General features: G+C 44.4%; 2 protein-coding genes across 8 annotated transcripts in view; one reads left to right on the top strand and one right to left on the bottom strand.

Annotated features, from left to right (window-relative positions):
- Positions 1–17,608, top strand: part of TSPAN3 (tetraspanin 3) — a 939,276-nt gene that overhangs the window by 815,799 nt on the left and 105,869 nt on the right. The gene's annotated exons all lie outside the window — the stretch shown is intronic.
- Positions 349–17,531, bottom strand: CHRNA5 (cholinergic receptor nicotinic alpha 5 subunit). 7 transcript variants are annotated; one of them, XM_083757219.1, is made up of 6 exons: positions 17,433–17,531; positions 9,446–9,597; positions 7,390–7,434; positions 7,009–7,118; positions 2,917–3,748; positions 349–2,405 (listed from the first exon to the last, which is right to left on the bottom strand). In XM_083757219.1, the coding sequence occupies exons 1-6, from the start codon at positions 17,509–17,511 to the stop codon at positions 2,244–2,246; spliced, it is 1,380 nt and encodes a 459-aa protein (XP_083613345.1). In that variant the 5' UTR covers positions 17,512–17,531; the 3' UTR covers positions 349–2,243. The 7 variants fall into 7 exon arrangements, with proteins under 7 accessions (XP_083613345.1, XP_083613349.1, XP_083613344.1 ...); XM_083757223.1 differs by having other exon boundaries at positions 3,047–3,748; positions 17,415–17,523; XM_083757218.1 differs by having other exon boundaries at positions 2,926–3,748; positions 17,415–17,523.

The following is a 17,608-nucleotide window of genomic DNA, read 5'->3' on the forward strand; positions in this document are numbered from 1 at the left end:
CGTTAAGTCCAGTCGCGAACGACTCTGGGGTTGCGACGCTCATCTCACTTTACTGGCTGAGGGAGCCGGCGTTTGTCCGCAGTTTTTCCAGCATGACTAAGCTGCTTCTGGCGAAACCAGAGCAGTGCACAGAAACACCGTTTACCTTCACACCGGAGCGCTACCTATTTATCTACTTGCACTTTGACGTGCTTTCGAACTGTTAGGTTGGCAGGAGCAGGGACCGAGCAACGGGAGCTCACCCCGTTGCAGGGATTCGAACCGCCAACCTTCTGATCAACAAGCCCAAGAGGCTCAGTGGTTTGCACCACAGCGTCACCCATGTCCCTCAGATGTCACTAATGAGTGCCAAATGCAATATTTAGTTTATTATCATTAGTATAAGATTTCTCCCAAAGTGCATTAGCGTAGCTGGCAAACTTGGAAATTCTTTTTAAAAACACTTTAAAAACTGGACTCATCCAGATACCTTAATAGCCCTCCTCTGCTCAGAAGACAAAACCATCAAGGACCACAATCTGATGCCAAACACAAATATGAATTTTTAACAGACTGCATGGTTGATATGGTTTTCCTACTTTATACCGTTTCTCTAAAGTGATTTTAAACAGCATTACAGCCTTCTTCTTTTTTGACATAACATGCAAATGTTCAGAGACTTTTTAATTTCAGTATTTGATATTTGTTAGTATGTTAAATTTATGACCCGTTTACACAACCTGTTTTTCTCCATAAGAATAGTGGAGTGTGCCTGTGCATGTAGGAAAATAACTTGTTAGCCACCATATCACAGATAGGTCTTTAGCTAAGATTCCTGCATTGCAGGGGTTGGACTAGATGACCCTGGGGTCCCTTCCAACTCTACAACTTAGGATTCTAAGTCACCTTCTGTAATAAAAAACACCTCATGACTGCAGAAATAGCTGCTGCTCCATTAGCTTGTATATTCATTTTCCACACCCAAGTCTACAGCCCCCCCCCCCAAGTATTAAAAATTGAGACCGAGGGGAGAAATGCATTTTGTTAGGTAGCCCAACATTTCCCAGTCTTCTAAGGCAATCTACCGATGAAACATTAACTTGTTTATACTTGAACATTTCCGTGTGTGTTGTAGAACTGAAAATAACAGAAGCCTCACGCTAAATCAGATTGAGACCTTGCGGCTCTCACCTGCTTCATTCTCTTCTCCACCCGTCCCGTCCCAAATACTTACACAAAAGTAAATATATGCTAGCATCCCCCCCCCCCCAATTTCATATTCAGAATCTGTTGCAAAATAAATTCCTTTGGCTCTTCGGGGGATGAAGGTTTCCTAGGCCTACATCTTGGGACCCTGCCATGTTGTGCTATGTGTCCAAGCAAGCAGTGGACATTAGGAGAGGCTCTAGAGAATATTAGCTGTGGTGGAGACCTGGCAGATAAAGGATCATAGGCCAACAGAAGCACTGCAGAAAGGTATGTTGGAGCTAGGTGAAAGCACGAAACCACAGTAAATACAGATTGTGGCTAAGAATATGAGCTATGAACAGGCCCGTTTCAGATCACAAACTCGCTAGATTACTTTAAGCCACCCACTCTCAGCCCCCGTTTGAGGATTATAATAGTGTCCTGTCTTACTGAAGCCTTGCAAGGGATTACTAAGGCTTAAAATGTTTTGCATTATTCATATATCCTGCCTCTCCCAATGTGGCTTACAAAACACAGTACAGGAGCGGAAGAGAACATGGCACCCATATGGGGTGGGATCAGGATGGTTCAGAGAGAACTTTCTCTCCTTGTCCTTGTTCCTCCCTGGTGATGCACCTGGCAGAAGCTCCCTCCCAACTCTTCTTAGGCAAGGGGGAAGGGCTGAGCAGTTGGATCTCGTTCCACTTGATGAAGTAGCCTTCCAATGCTGGCAGATGGCAGGTAGCAGATCTTAAAAGTGATCATTATTAGTATTTACATTTGGAGTGTCCTTTACTCTACATTGCCCCTCACCTATTCCACAGGTGGGTTTAGGGCACATCAAGGCAGCAATGGCATACCAGTGAGCTCTAATAGGAAAGCAATAAACTAACACTTAAGGGGGGGAAATGCGTATGCCCTAAGAGGTCCATGATTAAACATAAGCATGAACTCCAACCCACACCTTCCAAGATTTCAGAACTGTAGATTAAAATGTGCCAGATAATTTCACTACTATTTACCTCTAAGATTAATATTTCTAGAAAGATTGGTACAATTTTGTCCTCCTCACACACTTATTTGTTGGTGCTTCCAATATGGACTGGGACTATTATATTTGCCCACTTATGGATTACAGGAATAAACAGAGCCAGCGATCCAATAATTGAAACCAGAAGGAACGTCCATAAGAACACACGATCAAGCACCTGAGCTATAAATTTCCAGTCTTCAACAACCTAGAGAGAGAAGGAAGAAAATCAGTACCTTTTCTGAAATACACTCCAGAATATTTGTATACACACTACAACTAAAGAGTAATAATAATGGCACAAACCCTACTGTCTCTCTTATCGGGCTGGATGCAAAATTAAATTGCCCCAAACATAACTTATTGTGGATCCCTTTATATCATAATGAAATGGTTGTTCCTAAGGAATAGCCACATATGATTTAAAATGGAACAGGGAGCCTATTTGTTGCACCACAAAGGCATAACATTTTAAATAAGGATTTCTGCATTATCTCTGAAAGTGTCCATTTTCACCTTTGAAATTATTCTCATGCAAAAGTTGCCTTGTTACTTCTATTAGAGGTCATGCTGTCTGAAAATATGAGATATCTACAGTGCAGGATATATTTGAAATGAGCAGGCAAGGATTTTACTTATGATTAACTCCCCAACTGCCCATGCTGCTGTTCCAGACTGCCAGCCTCAGAGTTGACTGCAACGTTAACTAATACACACACCTCACGTACTTCGTTCTCCTTGACAATGTGCCTTGTAATATATCGGATAGAATTTAGGGCGGCTTCCAAGGTAATCCGAGATGCCTCAGCACCATCCGCATTGTTGGCATCCCCCTCCTGAGTGAAATACCTGTCGACGTGGCTTCTCATACAAAGCAGTTTTGGAAGTTTGTGAAGGAATATCCTGCGGACCCAAGGTGCCATTGCATCGTGCGTAGACGAGGACCGATGGTGAACGTTAATAGCAAAGACAGTTATTACAATGGATAATGTAACAAATATCATCGTGAATACCAAGTACTCGCCAATAAGAGGTATAACTTTGGAAGATGACGGTATGATTTCTTCAATGACAAGCAGAAAGACAGTTAAGGAAACCAGAACTGATGTGCACAAAGAAATTTTCTCACCTTCATAAGACGGAAGGTAAAAGACAAGGACAGTTAAGAAGGACAACCCGATGCAGGGAATAATAAGGAACAGTGTATAAAAGAGAGGCAAGCGTCTAATTATAAATGAGTAGGTAATAAATGGATACCAGCAACACCCATCAGTTCTGTTCCCTCTGATTCCTGTTGCCATTACTATTTCCCATTCTCCATTGTCAAAGAAATCTCTCTTGTCTACTTCCTCATCCACTAGAATTATGTCAACTTGTGAGCCATCATACGTCCAGGATCCAAACTTCATGGAGCAGTTCTGGCGGTCAAATGGAAAGTAGGTGACATCTATGGTGCAGGAGCTTTTGTAATTTGCGGGAGGAGTCCAGGCAATTGTGCCATCGTGTTTCACTACTGTTTTTGTAGACGTTCCTTCAAAACGACCATCTGCACTGAAAAAATATTCAATGAAAAGTTATTTAAAAATGTAACACGCTGAAGTTATTTTCCTCAAACATTTTACTTGGTTATTTTCAGATGTTTATGTGACGCTCTTAACAGTGGCACCCAGTACAGAATGAGGTCAAAATAAATGGTTTTTTGTATTTTGTTTGAAAACAACAAACAATGCACACTAGCAATCCAGCAAGACTATGGTTACCTTGAAGCCGTTGCTCTTGTGCTGGGAAGAGAACTGACGGGAAAGGCAGGAGAAATACCCTTTGATGTGGGCAAACGGGGAATGGAGACAGGGCGTCACCCAAAACTCTAGCTCAAGAACCCATACACATTCAGAGACTGCAAAGAAGGAATGGTTCTTATACTTGGTTTGAAATCAACAAGCAAGGCATTTGTTGTATTAAAAGTGGTCTGCTAAATGGGCTTTCTGCAAGCTAAAGATTTGTTTGAAGAACGATTTCACCCATTCTTTGTTTGTTTGTAATATATTTAATTGATTTATACCAAGTTATGCTGAAGGACGCAGGTGGCGCTGTGGGTTAAAGCCTCAGCGCCTAGGACTTGCTGATCGAAAGGTCGGCGGTTCGAATCCCTGCGGCGGGGTGCGCTCCCGCTGCTCGGTCCCAGCGCCTGCCAACCTAGCAGTTCGAAAGCACCTCCGGGTGCAAGTAGATAAATAGGGACCGCTTACCAGCGGGAAGGTAAACGGTGTTTCCGTGTGCGGCTCTGGCTCGCCAGAGCAGCGATGTCACGCTGGCCACGTGACCCGGAAGTGTCTCCGGACAGCGCTGGCCCCTGGCCTCTTAAGTGAGATGGGCGCACAACCCCAGAGTCTGTCAAGACTGGCCCGTACGGGCAGGGGTGCCTTTACCTTTACCTTTATGCTGAAGGTTATGGATGTCAAGATCCATAATAAAGGTCTTTTCTTCTTTCCTGCAAATTCATGTAAGAGTTAGTTCTAGGACTCTAAGTGGCCTGATAAGTCCTGAGACTACTTTGGAGGGTCCCATATGCTATGGCTGCTAAGGTCGCACACAAAGCTCTGCAGTTTATATGTGGCAGCATTTCCAGCACACAGAGGAAAGCTGAGCTCCAAAACTTTCTGAAGATGCCTATTTCAAGGAGTGACTCCTTCCTCAGCTTAAACCTGTAGTAAGTGCCTGAGGGCCCCGCTCCTGCCACTCACCACCTGGCCCAGGGCGGGGCCTGACAGGCCTCATAAGGACGGTTGCTGCTACTGCTGCTGCTGTCCAGGAGGACTCAGAGGGGCACAGAGTTCTTTTTAAAATGTTTTAAAATTTCCTTTTTCCTTTTTGAATTTTTTGTATGTGGGGGTGGGGGGATGGATGTTTGGTTGGGCTTGGGAATTTGTTTGATTTTGATGTATTTGTAATTTTTACAGTTTTTTGTTTGTATTGTTTTATTGTGGTTTGTTTGGGTTTGTTTAAAAGGTTTTATTTTGTTCTTAAGGGGAGGGGTCAGGGCTGCCAGGGAGTAGGTCCCACAGGGGGGGATGCACTGGGACAACTGATCTCAGTGATCATGGGTAGGAGGAGGTGTTACGCTAAGACTAGAGCATGTCATTACAGAGGAGGCAGGTTTAGTCGTTGTCTGAGGACTATCCCTGCCTCCGGGTCTGATCCTGACCAGACAGATACTAGAATCAGCAAGGGATACCCACATGACCTGAAGGTGCTGCTGTGCAATGCCAGGTCAATGATTCATAAGACCACTGCCATCCATGACTTGATCATGGATTGAGGACTTGACCTGGCATGTGTAACAGAGACTTGGTTAGATGAAGCAGATGGGCCTGTCCTTGCAGCTGCTTGTCCACCAGGTTTCTCTTACGCACAGCAACCCAGGCCTTGTGGGTGGGGAGGGGGGGTTGCAATGATTTTTAGGAAGCCATTAGTTTGCACCAGGCGTCCTTTGGGAAAACCCAGTTCTCTGAGTGCATGTTCTGGAAGTTGGGCAATAAGGGCAGTACAGGATTCCTTTTGGTGTACTGATCTCCCCACTGCGCCAAGGATTCCCTGCCCGAGCTGCTTCAGATCATGGAAGATGTTCTTCTGGAGACACCTAGCTTGGTTGTCCTAGGGGATTTTAACATCCATGCCAACACAACCTTACAAGGGGCCGCTCAGGACTTCGTGGAAAGCATGGCCTCTGTGGGGCTGTCCCTGAATAAGTCTGGCCCAACCCATAGCCGCAGACATGCCTTGGACCTGGGGTTTACCTATATGGATGTTGGCCATATAACACCAGTCTTGAAAGACCTACACTGGCTCCCAGTACGTATCCGAGCACAATTCAAAGTGTTGGTGCTGACCTTTAAAGCCCTAAATGGCCTCTGTCCAGTATACCTGAAGGAGCGTCTCCACCTCCATCATTCTGCCTGGACGCTGAGGTCCAGCGCCAAGGGCCTTCTGGCGGTTCCCTCGCTGCGAGAAGCCAAGTTACAGGGAACCAGGCAGAGGGCCTTCTTGGTAGTGGCACCCGCCCTGTGGAATGCCCTCCCACCAGTTGTCAAAGAGAAAAATAACTATCAAACTTTTAGAAGACATCTAAAGGCAGCCCTGTTTAGGGAATCTTTTAATGTTTAATAGGTTATTGTATTTTAGTGTTTTGTTGGAAGCCGCCCAGAGTGGCTAGGAGGACCCAGTCAGATGGTCGGGGTATAAATAAATTATTATTATTATTATTATTATTATTATTATTGTTGTTGTTGTTGTTGTTGTTGTTGTTGTTGTTGTTATTAACTACTGTTCTGCTTGCATTTCACTATCTCTTATAACACTCCGCTTTTGCTCTTACAAAATTGTAGGGATATCGCGGAGTGGGGCAGTGGGGTCCGGAGGGAGCACACACCCCCGCCCTGCGATATCCCTACACAAAATGAATGGCTAAAGGGTCCCTTTTACGTTTTACTTCTTTTATCTAACAAAGACCATGAGGCTGCCATTTAGTGAGATGCAAGTCACTCAGGTAGTGTTCTGTGGAATGTCTCTTTCACCACACAGCACACATAACTGAAGAATATACATCTCTCCAGCAAACATATTTCATGGTTTGAAACTATTACTCTCATTTGAAAATTCTGCATGAATGCCATGCTATCGTGCCAAATATATCATTTCAGAAAAAAAGATGCTCTCAACTCTAGCAATTTCAAAATACAACTTATTCAAATTATTTCTCTCTTTAATTTTTGGAACGGTAAGAATTGTGTTAAAAAACATTAAATACTTACTTGTCATACAAAACAATATCTGGGATCCATATAGAATCTGAAGGGACACGGATAGATGTTATTCCAGCATAATCTTTAGGGTCCCACTTCAGTTTTACATCAATCCATTCCTACAAAGAGAGTAAAGATAGTATTAATTGATAAACTAATTTATTTATTTTACAGTGCAATTATATACAGGTCTATTCAGAAATAAGCACCACTGAATTCAACGGGATTTATTCCCAGAATAGTGTGCATAGGATTTCATCACCGCTGTAGCAACTTGGTTATTTGAGTTTACACTGAATAATACACCTCAGTCACAACCGAACGGTATAGACCAACATCCCTCCCAACATCATGGTAACAGTCCAAACTTTTTCCTAATATACTACTCACCTGCTTCAACCAAACATTTGTTGTCATCAGTTGATTTTTCTCATCCTATTGAGAGAAAAAAGCATTTTATATGAATGCCAGCACACTTCTCTCACTTCCAGACAGCGGTCAATTAACATATGGCATATATTCTACAGCTCTCACCAGGGCAGGCTCCAGGCTGACACCTGAATTTCCCAAAATGCCCCAGACTAACACTATGTTGTGGTTGCTCTGGGGCATTGGAGAAACTTTAATCTATTTATTATTGGCTGGAAAGTTTTTCTTTCCTTTTCAAAAACTTTTTAAAATTTTTCAACACGAGAGTATGGAAAGTCATCAGAGAAATACTTACATAATAATGGTTAGTACAATTCTACACAGGTTTATTAAACTAACATATTATTTAGGACAGGATTTTTTTTTTTAGGTGCAGGTAAGAAGTCCTGCAGATCATTGTTTGAAACATAAGACAAAAGTCCCAATTGTTCTACTGGTTCTTACCCTTGCATCACATGAATCTCATGGGCTATCTTTTGGGCAGTAGTGAGGTTCAGTAAGTTTTTATACCACAACTCGAGAGACATATCATTTAAGTTATTCCATTTTTGTGCAAAAGAAAGTCTGGCAGCTACAAGAAATCAAGTTCCTTTGAAGATAACTGTTTGAGAGAATCATCTCATACAGTGCTATTTTTCTTTTTAAAAAAGAGGTGCCACTTATGTCTCTCAGATACATGACAGAATAAGCAAGCTCCTTCTAAACCAGGGCTGGATTGTGCCCATGGCTCTCAATGGCTGCACAGCCTCCTGCACAGCTTCTCCTCTCCTGCGCAGCTCAAAGAAGCCATACTCTTGCTTGACGTGTCTTCCAAACCCAGGCTTACCAAGCGGCAAGTCAGAAATAACCTGAGATAATAATGCTGGTTTATTTATAGCTTACAGCTCATTGTTTATTTGAAACAAATAAACCATTGACTGGATTTAGACAACACAACAAGGCATAGTATGGCTTGTACGAGCTACAAGATAAGCAAAAGGCATATTCATGATTAAACTATGTTTTAAAGCAAACCCTGGCTTTTTATAACATGCAAACCAGGCCTGTGTGAACGGATGGCATATGAATGCATAGTTCCTTCCTCCTATCCTCTCAACAGCAAGTGACCAATAACACACGTACAGCCTTTGCAACCCCAACACCTTGTGTGGAGTTATGGCATCCTCTTTATGAGGAGAAGAGGCTCTGTGAAAAAGCCAGGGGTGCTGTTCAGACTATGTTCTTCTGACAAGCAACTACCGTATTTTTCGCCCTATAGGACGCACCAGCCCATAGGACGCGCCTAGTTTTCAGGGGGGGGCGAACAAAGGAAAAAATATGATCCCCCCCCGCAGCTCTGGGAGCAGCGGACAGGCTGCACGCAGCCTGTGCGCTACTCCAAGACCTTCTTCCCGCTTTTGCAGGAGGTGGCGGAATTCGACCAGGAGGGAGAAGGGACTGAAATGGCCAGCCAGTCCGTTCTCCCTCCTCGGGGAAAAGCCCCCAAGAGCCGCGAACTCTTTATAGGCTGCGCGGCTCCTGCGGGCTTTTCTATGAGGTGGGGGAATTCCACCACCTCCCGCAGAAGCCGTGCGCTCTTTAAAGGGGCTGCGCGGCTTCTGCTGGCTTTTCGACCCAGCTTGTGGGGCTGGCGATGGGGGGAAGCGCTGCTTTCCCCCACCGCTAGCCTCAAAGCCGGGTCAGAGAGTAGCAGGAAGGCGTCGCGTGCCTTCCCGCTGCCCCCCCCCGATCCTCTGGGGCTGGCGATGGGGGGAAGCGCTGCTTTCCCCCACCGCCAGCCTCAAAGCGCAGACTCTTCTGGCTTCAGCGAAAGCAACACGAAGCCTCCGGAGCGCAGGCTTCCTAAGCTTCGCATTGCTATCGCTGAAGCCAAGGAGCCTGCATTCGCCCCATAGGATGCACACACATTTCCCCTTCATTTTTGGAGGGGAAAAAGGGAGTCCTATAGGGCGAAAAATATGGTACTTTACGCTACCATCCCTATTTAAAGAGCAAACAGCAGAAGTTTCCAACGTACCACATCCACTAACTGGGAAATTGCAAGGCCAAACTTCACTTTGATTGTGTCGTTCAGACGCTCTACTGGGCGAACCCATCTTTCATAATCTTCAAATAAGTATTTAAAAAGACGGTCTTCACTTTTAGCAATAAAGGAAGGTTCAGACATACCTATACAGATGGAAAAGAGGTAACACAAACATTACAATTCTCCTACTTTGTATACAGATGGCAACCATTTTGCACATGCTCAATTGGCACGTGACCACGGACGCGCACACCGTTTTTGGCCCTGGAAAGGGGTGGAACGGGGTAGGCTTACACCCGCTCCACTGACACACACGATGACATGGAACACAACCCATGTAAATGGGGAATTGCCTGTATAGGAGGAAAGAAGAAGCAACAATTTATGCTTTTTCAAATTTGACTTATGACTTAATACAAGTAAGGTAAAAATGGGCATGATAGTCATGTCGGTTTGCATTTCTTGGTGCAGAAAGTATTGACCTAATGTGTAGAGATTTTTCCTATTCAAATTCATTCAATAGGTTTCTGGAAGCTGCTCTGTGTGAAAATAGCTTCATGATGTTTGGGTTATACCGTATTTTTCGCCCTATAGGACGCACCGTCCCATAAGGCGCACCTAGTTTTTTTGGGGGGAAATAAAGGGGAAAAAATTATTTTCCCCCCAGGCGCAGGGCTGGGGCGGGGGAGGCCCGCCGGAGCTTCCCCTGACCCCAGCCCCCAAACAGGCAGCTCTCTGCAAGCCGTGGGAGCCCAGGGCTGGCTCCCGCCGCTTGCGGAGAGGTCCGCGAAGCCTGGACGCGCTGAGCTCAGCGCGCGCAGGCTTCGGCATGCAGGCACCTCTCCGCAAGCGGCGGGAGCGCTCCCCCCGCTTGCGGAGAGGTCCGCAAAGCCTGGACGCGCTGAGCTCAGCACGCCCAGGCTTCCGCATGCAGGCACCTCTCCGCAAGCGGCGGGAGCACTCCCCCCGCTTGCGGAGAGGTGCGCGAAGCTTGGACGCGCTGAGCTCAGTGCGCCCAGGCTTCCGCATGCAGGCACCTCTCCGCAAGCAGCGGGAGCGCTCCCCCCGCTTGCGGAGAGGTCCGCGAAGCCTGGAGAGCGAGAGGGGTCTGTGCGCACCTACCCCTCTCGCTCTCCAGGCTTCAGCGAAAGCCTGCATTCGCCCCATAGGACGCACACACATTTCCCCTTCATTTTTTGAGGGGGAAAAGTGCGTCCTATAGGGCGAAAAATACGGTACCTTCAGAGAAGCTAAGTACAGCTGACTTAAACTGGTTCTCTTATCTCTTTCTGTTAAGGTCATGCTGATATAGGCCCGAAGGAGCATGCGTCTTTCTTACTTTCTATCTCTCTTCCTTCTGGTGTGGTGCTCTGTACATAGCATGCTTAGCGTTATGGTTTAGTCTTGTTATAAGTTTTTGTAAGTGCTGCAACTGGATTGTTTATGGAATGTGCCAATCCTGAATGTATTCGATTTTTGACCATTATGCTCATCTGCCTTCAGTAGCAGTAAAGCTCTGCTGGGTGAAATACAATTGCCACTGGTCTATTTTTTGGGAACTCTGCATCGTGTTTAAGTTTTTCCTTCTCCAGAGAAGGCGCAACAATTCAGTGGATGAGAAGGGCAAGTACAGGCAATCTCCCATTTACGTGGGAGTTCCCTAAGAAGGGTATTTACAGATTGGGAAGTGTATTGCATTTGTGGCCACAGATTATGACCCCACATACCCTGTTAACCATCCTGTGGGCTGTTTCATTCTCCTGCATGTAAATCACACTGCAAGGAAAAGTAACACTTCGCTAACTATAGTTTGGAGGTGTGGGTTGACACCTCCCGGTTTGCATGACATTCACTCTCTCTTTCGGTTTTGGATGTAGCTATGGTCAGCCTTATGGAGGCAGTAGCGTTTTTGCTAACCACAGTTGGCACCAAAGAAAAATTGGCAACCATAGTTAGAAGTGGACTTGATACAGCTGCCTTTGATTAATGCTAACATTGGTTCGAGTGTAATGCTGACCGGTTACCCCTGTAACTAACAGCTGTTCTGTCATGAAAATATTTTATTCTCACTTCAACCATTTGAATTTCACACATTATCAATTTTTGTCTATGATACTCCATAGTCTGTACTACACACCATTTATTGAAATTCACCTTGAAAAACTGAGAGAAAACAGAGAAATCTACACTATTGTTTGTACAGTCGTACCTTGGATCCCAAACACCTTGGTAATCGGACGTATTATCTCCCGAAAGCTGCAAACCCAGAAGTAACGTCTGACGTGGCTTCCGATTGGCTGCAGGAGCTTTGGTTTCTAAACGTTTTTGAAGTCAAATGGATTTCCGGAACAGATTCCATTCAACTTTCAAGGTAACACTGTTTATAAATCTGATAGTTTCCAGGAAATATTAGCTTCCTCACCACTGCCACCATCCCGGCTGAAAAATCACGTTATGCAACCTGGAGCAATTTGAGAAAGCCAACAGCAGTAGTAGATGCAGAAAATGTGAGTGCTGACACCACAATATTCTGCTAAATTTGGCTCATATCCTAAATTTACCACGACGGTAGTGTTCAAAAAGCTATAAAACTTTGATGCTGAAAACAGAATTTATAGGTAAACATCAGCAGACGCTACATCAGATGCCAAGGAGATAAAGAATTACACAACTTTTAGAAGACATCTGAATGCAGCCCTAGATTGGGAATTTTTTATGCTGATGTTTTATTGTGTTTCTATATGCAGTAAAGGCCTTCCAGAGTAGCTGGGGTGGCCCAACCAGATGGGCAGGGTATAAATGATAAAACAACAACATCTTGCAAGCTTAGCAATGAACCAGTGGGAAATAGAAGTTGTACCTGGTTGTTACAAGGAATGCAACTGGGTTGTATATTTATGCCTTTTTAAAAAATTAAAAAATCTCATTAATTTCTCTCTCTCTCACACACACACACACAGACACACACAAAATCTTAACATGTTTTAACATAAAATGTAAATTGTTTCTCTGGTGACTTCCCCTCCTCCCTTTCCATGGTTTCCATATTTACCCTGACACGCTGCATCTTTCATCTATAGTCCTCCTATATTATTCAATACGCTTTCCTTCCCCTCTGTGCAGTGGCAATCTCAGATTAAGAGTTTAACAGAGCATAGAAATGTTCCCTTCTGAATTATTTGGAAAGCAGTTGGCATTTTGTAGACATTAATGTAAGGACAATTATTCAAGTTGTGGCCTTGCAAGCTGTCTGGCAAGAGCAATAGTGCTGCGGTCGGCTGTCATACAGGCAAGCTTCAGAAAGGTCCCCTTGTGAATTTCACCAGCCATATGTTAAGAGGTGCTGAAATCATGCCTCAGTTTTAGTAAACACACTGATCCAGTGCATGCTGACTCAGATGTATTCATAGGGAATTCAGTGCATGGGATTAAACCCCAAAATGACGTACAGACCATACATATGGACATTTTTATAGCAAGCTGTTGAGTTTTAATCAGTGCGCCCAGAAGGCAATTGTTATGGGGGCAAAGAGGTCAAAGGAGGCAATATGAAAAAAGAAAGAAGGATGCAAAGATGGCTGTAAGGTATTCCTATTATAGCCACACATAGTTTGTTTATTTTGTGAAGTTTATGGATGCAAATTGACATTTTATGTAAATGTATATGCAAATTAGGCACAGCCTTCAGGCTCCTAGAGAATTGCAAAATCAAGTCTCCAACGCAGCAAGGCCTGTGTGCAGGTACATAATCTGTTAAAGCTGCACTGTACTGTAAACAACTATTTTCCAGGCCAGCTACACAGAATTGTATTGCCACACAGCTCCACTGGCTTTCACAGTGATCATTGCCAACATATGCATATTAGCATTCTCATTTGGGGAGTTACATAAGCACTCCTCTTGCTCTAATTTCTCTGTAGCCTACTGGAAAATTTGCATTATTAGAAGTAGAGCATAAGACAATCAAAGGGAAACCACAGGAGAAAAGCATTCATATTTGAAACTAGCAGCTGCATCTCCTTTCTCAAAAACGTTTAATACTCTTGCTTGAGGATAAACATCTGTAGAGAACCATAATCACTTATGGTTTAATCAAACAGTTTGTAAACCGCATTTCAGAGCCAGTTATATATGAAGCAGTTCTGCAGTATTGCAACAAGGATTATGTGCACATTACTTTTTAATCTTAACTGGCACACACACCAATCCGATGCCAGTTTGAAGCAATTCCTTACAAATGGAATTTCCAGCAGAGTTCTCTGTGATGTTCTAGTACAGTGGTACCTTGGTTCTCAAACGCCTTGGTACTCAAACAACTTGGAACCCAAACACTGCAAACCCAGAAGTTAGTGTTTTGCAGACTTTTTTTGGAAGCCAAATGTGCTCCGTTTTGAGTCTTATGCTTCCGATTTGAGTGGAGTGCCACACTTCTGTTTTGAGTGCCACACTGAGGTCTGTTTTTGCTATTTTGTGTTTTTGTAGCTTTTTTGTTTTGTTTTTGTGACTGTGTAGAACCCAGTTCAGCTACTGATTGATTGTGTGACTACAGTACATTGTTTATTGCTTTCATTTTATGGATCAATGGTCTTGTAAAAGACCATGTTAAATTCATGCTAAATTGCTGTTTTAGGGGTTGTTTTTAAAAGTCTGGAACAGATTAATCCATTTTGCATTACTTTCTATGGGAAAGCACGCCTTGGTTTTGGAACAGACATCCGGAATGGATTAAGTTTGAGAACCAATGTACAACTGTATGTTCTACTGAGTTCATCTGGGCTTACGCTGAGATTGCAACCTCATTTTAACAGCCTTCCTGTCCCCAAATGTGATAAATCACTTTTAGAATGGAAAACACCATGCAAACTAGTTCATTATCCAATGCACTGTGGGACTGAGTTTGACAATACCTATGGCTGAGGTTGTACTCATGGTTAACAGGGATTGGGGCCATAGGACTTCAGCACCTCTCAGCGAGAAGCAGAAAACTCCCACCTGTTGCCTCATAGCTACAGAATTAGGTTGAAATCCTATACACAGGTATTCATGAGAAAGTCCCATCTGCTGGTCTTAACACCCAAGAGGGTCAAGTCTGGATGGAAAGGTGTGTTTTTTCAAATATTAAGTCATTTAGGGCGGCTTCATTTTGGACCAATGGAAGTTTCTAGGTTCTCTTCAAGAGTAGCCCATATACAGCACACTAGTAAATTTCAGATTGGATTACTGCAGAGTATGAAAAATAGTGGCCAGGTCATCTCTATTAAAAGGGGGGGGGGGATTACTGGCAAACCAGACAAAGCTTGAAATGGCCCCCCCCCCCCAGCCTCTGACAATGATGAATCCAGAAGCAACCCCAACCCACAGACCTGCTCCTTCCAGGGGAGCAAAACCATCCAGAACAGCCAGTCTGCCCACTTCCTAGACTCAAGAGCCTTTTCAGGATTCAGCTTCTGTTACTGGTGCACATCCAGCCCATCTCCTCTCCAAGCACCAGTCTAGTTCAACTGTCTCTCCCGATTCATATGGAACAGAAGGACAAAGGCAAACAACCAGATTTATACTATTGTTATAACTGATGTCATGAAACAAAAGTTTGACTAGAAGCATCACTGCATTTCTTCCATTGCAATATTCAGTCTCCCATCTTTGCATTTTTTAAATTAAAATGTTAAAATGCTCAACTTGATGTTCTCAATATTTTTCTTCTTCACATCACACCAAGCATTAAAACTGAACAAAAGTTTTGAGACAGTATTTTTGTACCACCTCACACAGAAAAGAAGCTTAAATACTGCATTTCCGCAATTTAGCTACTTCATTTGCATGCATACTTCATTTTTCTTTTTATTTATTAAATGCCTTTCCCATCTACTTGGCAAGAATACCTGGCAGTTCAAATACATTCAATAAAACAAAATTTTTACCAAGCTGGAGTCGACAGGATTCTATAGCCAGTCTTTCCACTGTAATCCTAATGCTTTGAGTTTTTGCGTACATTTTTGTTTTGCTTTATTGTGCATTTCTAAACTAACTAACTTCTGTTCTACTTATTTCTGGAAGGTTAGTTATTTAGAGATCCATTCTGTGTACCTACTGAAAAAGATTCCCATGCTCCATATAAATATATAGGAAGCAGCATCAGAACAGTAGCAGCAAAATATGTATAAGGAAGCAAGAAAGTATGTCAAATCTGCCATTATGATTGTGTAAGATGGGCAAAAAGCAATATGCTTATAAGAACAAATTTGCTTGATTGTGTTTAACAAGGTAAAGAAAGGGACAGAGAATGTTCAATATATGAACATACACTAATAAAATAGGTAAGAGGGATTATGTATGAATAAAAACCAGAATGAAGTGTAGTCACAGCATCATCAGTGTTTTCTGCAGAACAGAATTGCAAATCTGCTTCCACATTGTCTCCCTAGGATTACAATGCCAATGTTCAAAGCCCTCAATTGTCCTTCAAATATGCCTTAAATCATCAGAAATCTCTCCAAAGCAAGGAAACATTCAGCATATAACATGTCACAAGCCTGTACCCACTTAAATGCCTGCAGGATTTTCATCCCCAAACAAAACAACCACCTTCAACTACAGTATTAGTTTTAAATTCCAGTATCCAACATCATCCCTTTGTAAAGACAAAAAACAGACTTCTGCATCTTTTCTGGACAGCCCACTGTAAAAGTTAGCCTAGAAAAGTCAGATTGACAAGTCTTTGCAGGGCAATTGCCCTGCCCAAAATGGGGGTGGGGGCAGTTATGGATAAGGGAAAGTCAAATGTGGTTGTTGTTTAGTCGTTTAGTCGTGTCCGACTCTTCGTGACGCCCTGGACCAGAGCACGCCAGGCACTCCTGTCTTCCACTGCCTCCCGCAGTTTGGTCAGATTCATGTTTGTACCTTCAAGAACACTGTCCAACCATCTCGTCCTCTGTCGCCCCCTTCTCCTTGTGCCCTCCATCTTTCCCAACATCAGAGTCTTTTCCAGGGAGTCTTCTCTTCTCATGAGGTGGCCAAAGTATTGGAGCCTCAGCTTCAGGATCTGTCCTTCCAGTGAGCACTCAGGGCTGATTTCCTTCAGAATGGATCAGTTTGATCTTCTTGCAGTCCATGGGACTCTCAAGAGTCTCCTCCAGCACCATAATTCAAAAGCATCCATTCTTTGGTGATCAGCCTTCTTTATGGTCCAGCTCTCACTTCCATACATCACTACTGGGAAAACTATGGCTTTAACTATACGGACCTTTGTCAAATACTCCCCTGCTAAAATCCTACTTTATCATAAGTCTGAGCAAAATGACCCATGAGGATTGCTTGAATTTTATGAAACTGTACAAAATGCTCTTCCTTCGCTCTCACAAGTTAGCAACCAATTTACGGCAGTTATGTGCCTATTGACCCAGAAGCCTTTTAAAAATATAATTGGACCAACAAAGATCTCTGCATTTTTGTCATGATTCCAAGGGATATGAATGCTGCCAACCCATTGCTTACTCTCGCCACTTACTTGGGAGCAAGGAGCATTTGAACTCAACGCGGTTTTCTTCTGAGTAGACATATAGAGAAATGCCCTTACCTGGGATTCAATCCTTCCTTCCCAGTGGACAAATATAGGATGAGGCTATTCAGCCCCGATTACGGTGCCCACTTGTTCCTGTACCATCCCACAAAACAGAAACGCGTATTTACATAAAAGTTACTTTATCCGTTTTTAGCGTTACCACGGGCTCTGAAATCACCCCCCCCCGCGAGGGCGCGACTGGGCACCACTATTTCCCGGGGGGGGGGGAGAGCGGTCTGCGCCCAAAAGAGCCCCGTGTCCGGTGGTGGCACCTGGGAGACGGAAGGGATTCCCCGGTCCCGCCCGTCCGATGGATGGATCGCTCTGCGAGGAATATGGCCAAGCCGAGGTCCTGCGCCGGCCCCAGTCCTCCCGCCTCCCCGCTGGGGCCCCGCTTACCCGGGGAAGGCGCTCCGCCCGCGGCGCCCGGCCCCGCCAGCAGCAGCAGCAGCAGCAGCAGCAGGAGGCGGCTTCGGAAGCGCCCGGAGCCCGCCATGCCTCGGCCAGGACGGAGCGGCGGCGGCGGCCGAGGAGAAGGAGGAGGAGGAGGAGGAGGCGCCGCCCCGAGGGGCCGCGGCGCGCTGCGCAAAGAT

This window comes from Podarcis gaigeae (assembly GCF_964106915.1).
Source record: "Podarcis gaigeae genome assembly, chromosome: 9".
Taxonomy (NCBI): Eukaryota; Metazoa; Chordata; class Lepidosauria; order Squamata; family Lacertidae; genus Podarcis; species Podarcis gaigeae.

Excerpts from the sequence above, each read along its gene's own strand:
- CHRNA5 (XM_083757217.1), bottom strand. The coding sequence starts at position 17,511 with ATGGCGGGCTCCGGGCGCTTCCGAAGCCGCCTCCTGCTGCTGCTGCTG. Across the intron at positions 9,598-17,414 it reads GGGCGGAGCGCCTTCCCCGG|GTATGTCTGAACCTTCCTTT; the intron begins GTAAGCGGGGCC and ends CCATCTGTATAG. Across the intron at positions 3,749-7,008 it reads GATATTGTTTTGTATGACAA|TGCAGATGGTCGTTTTGAAG; the intron begins GTAAGTATTTAA and ends ATATTTTTTCAG.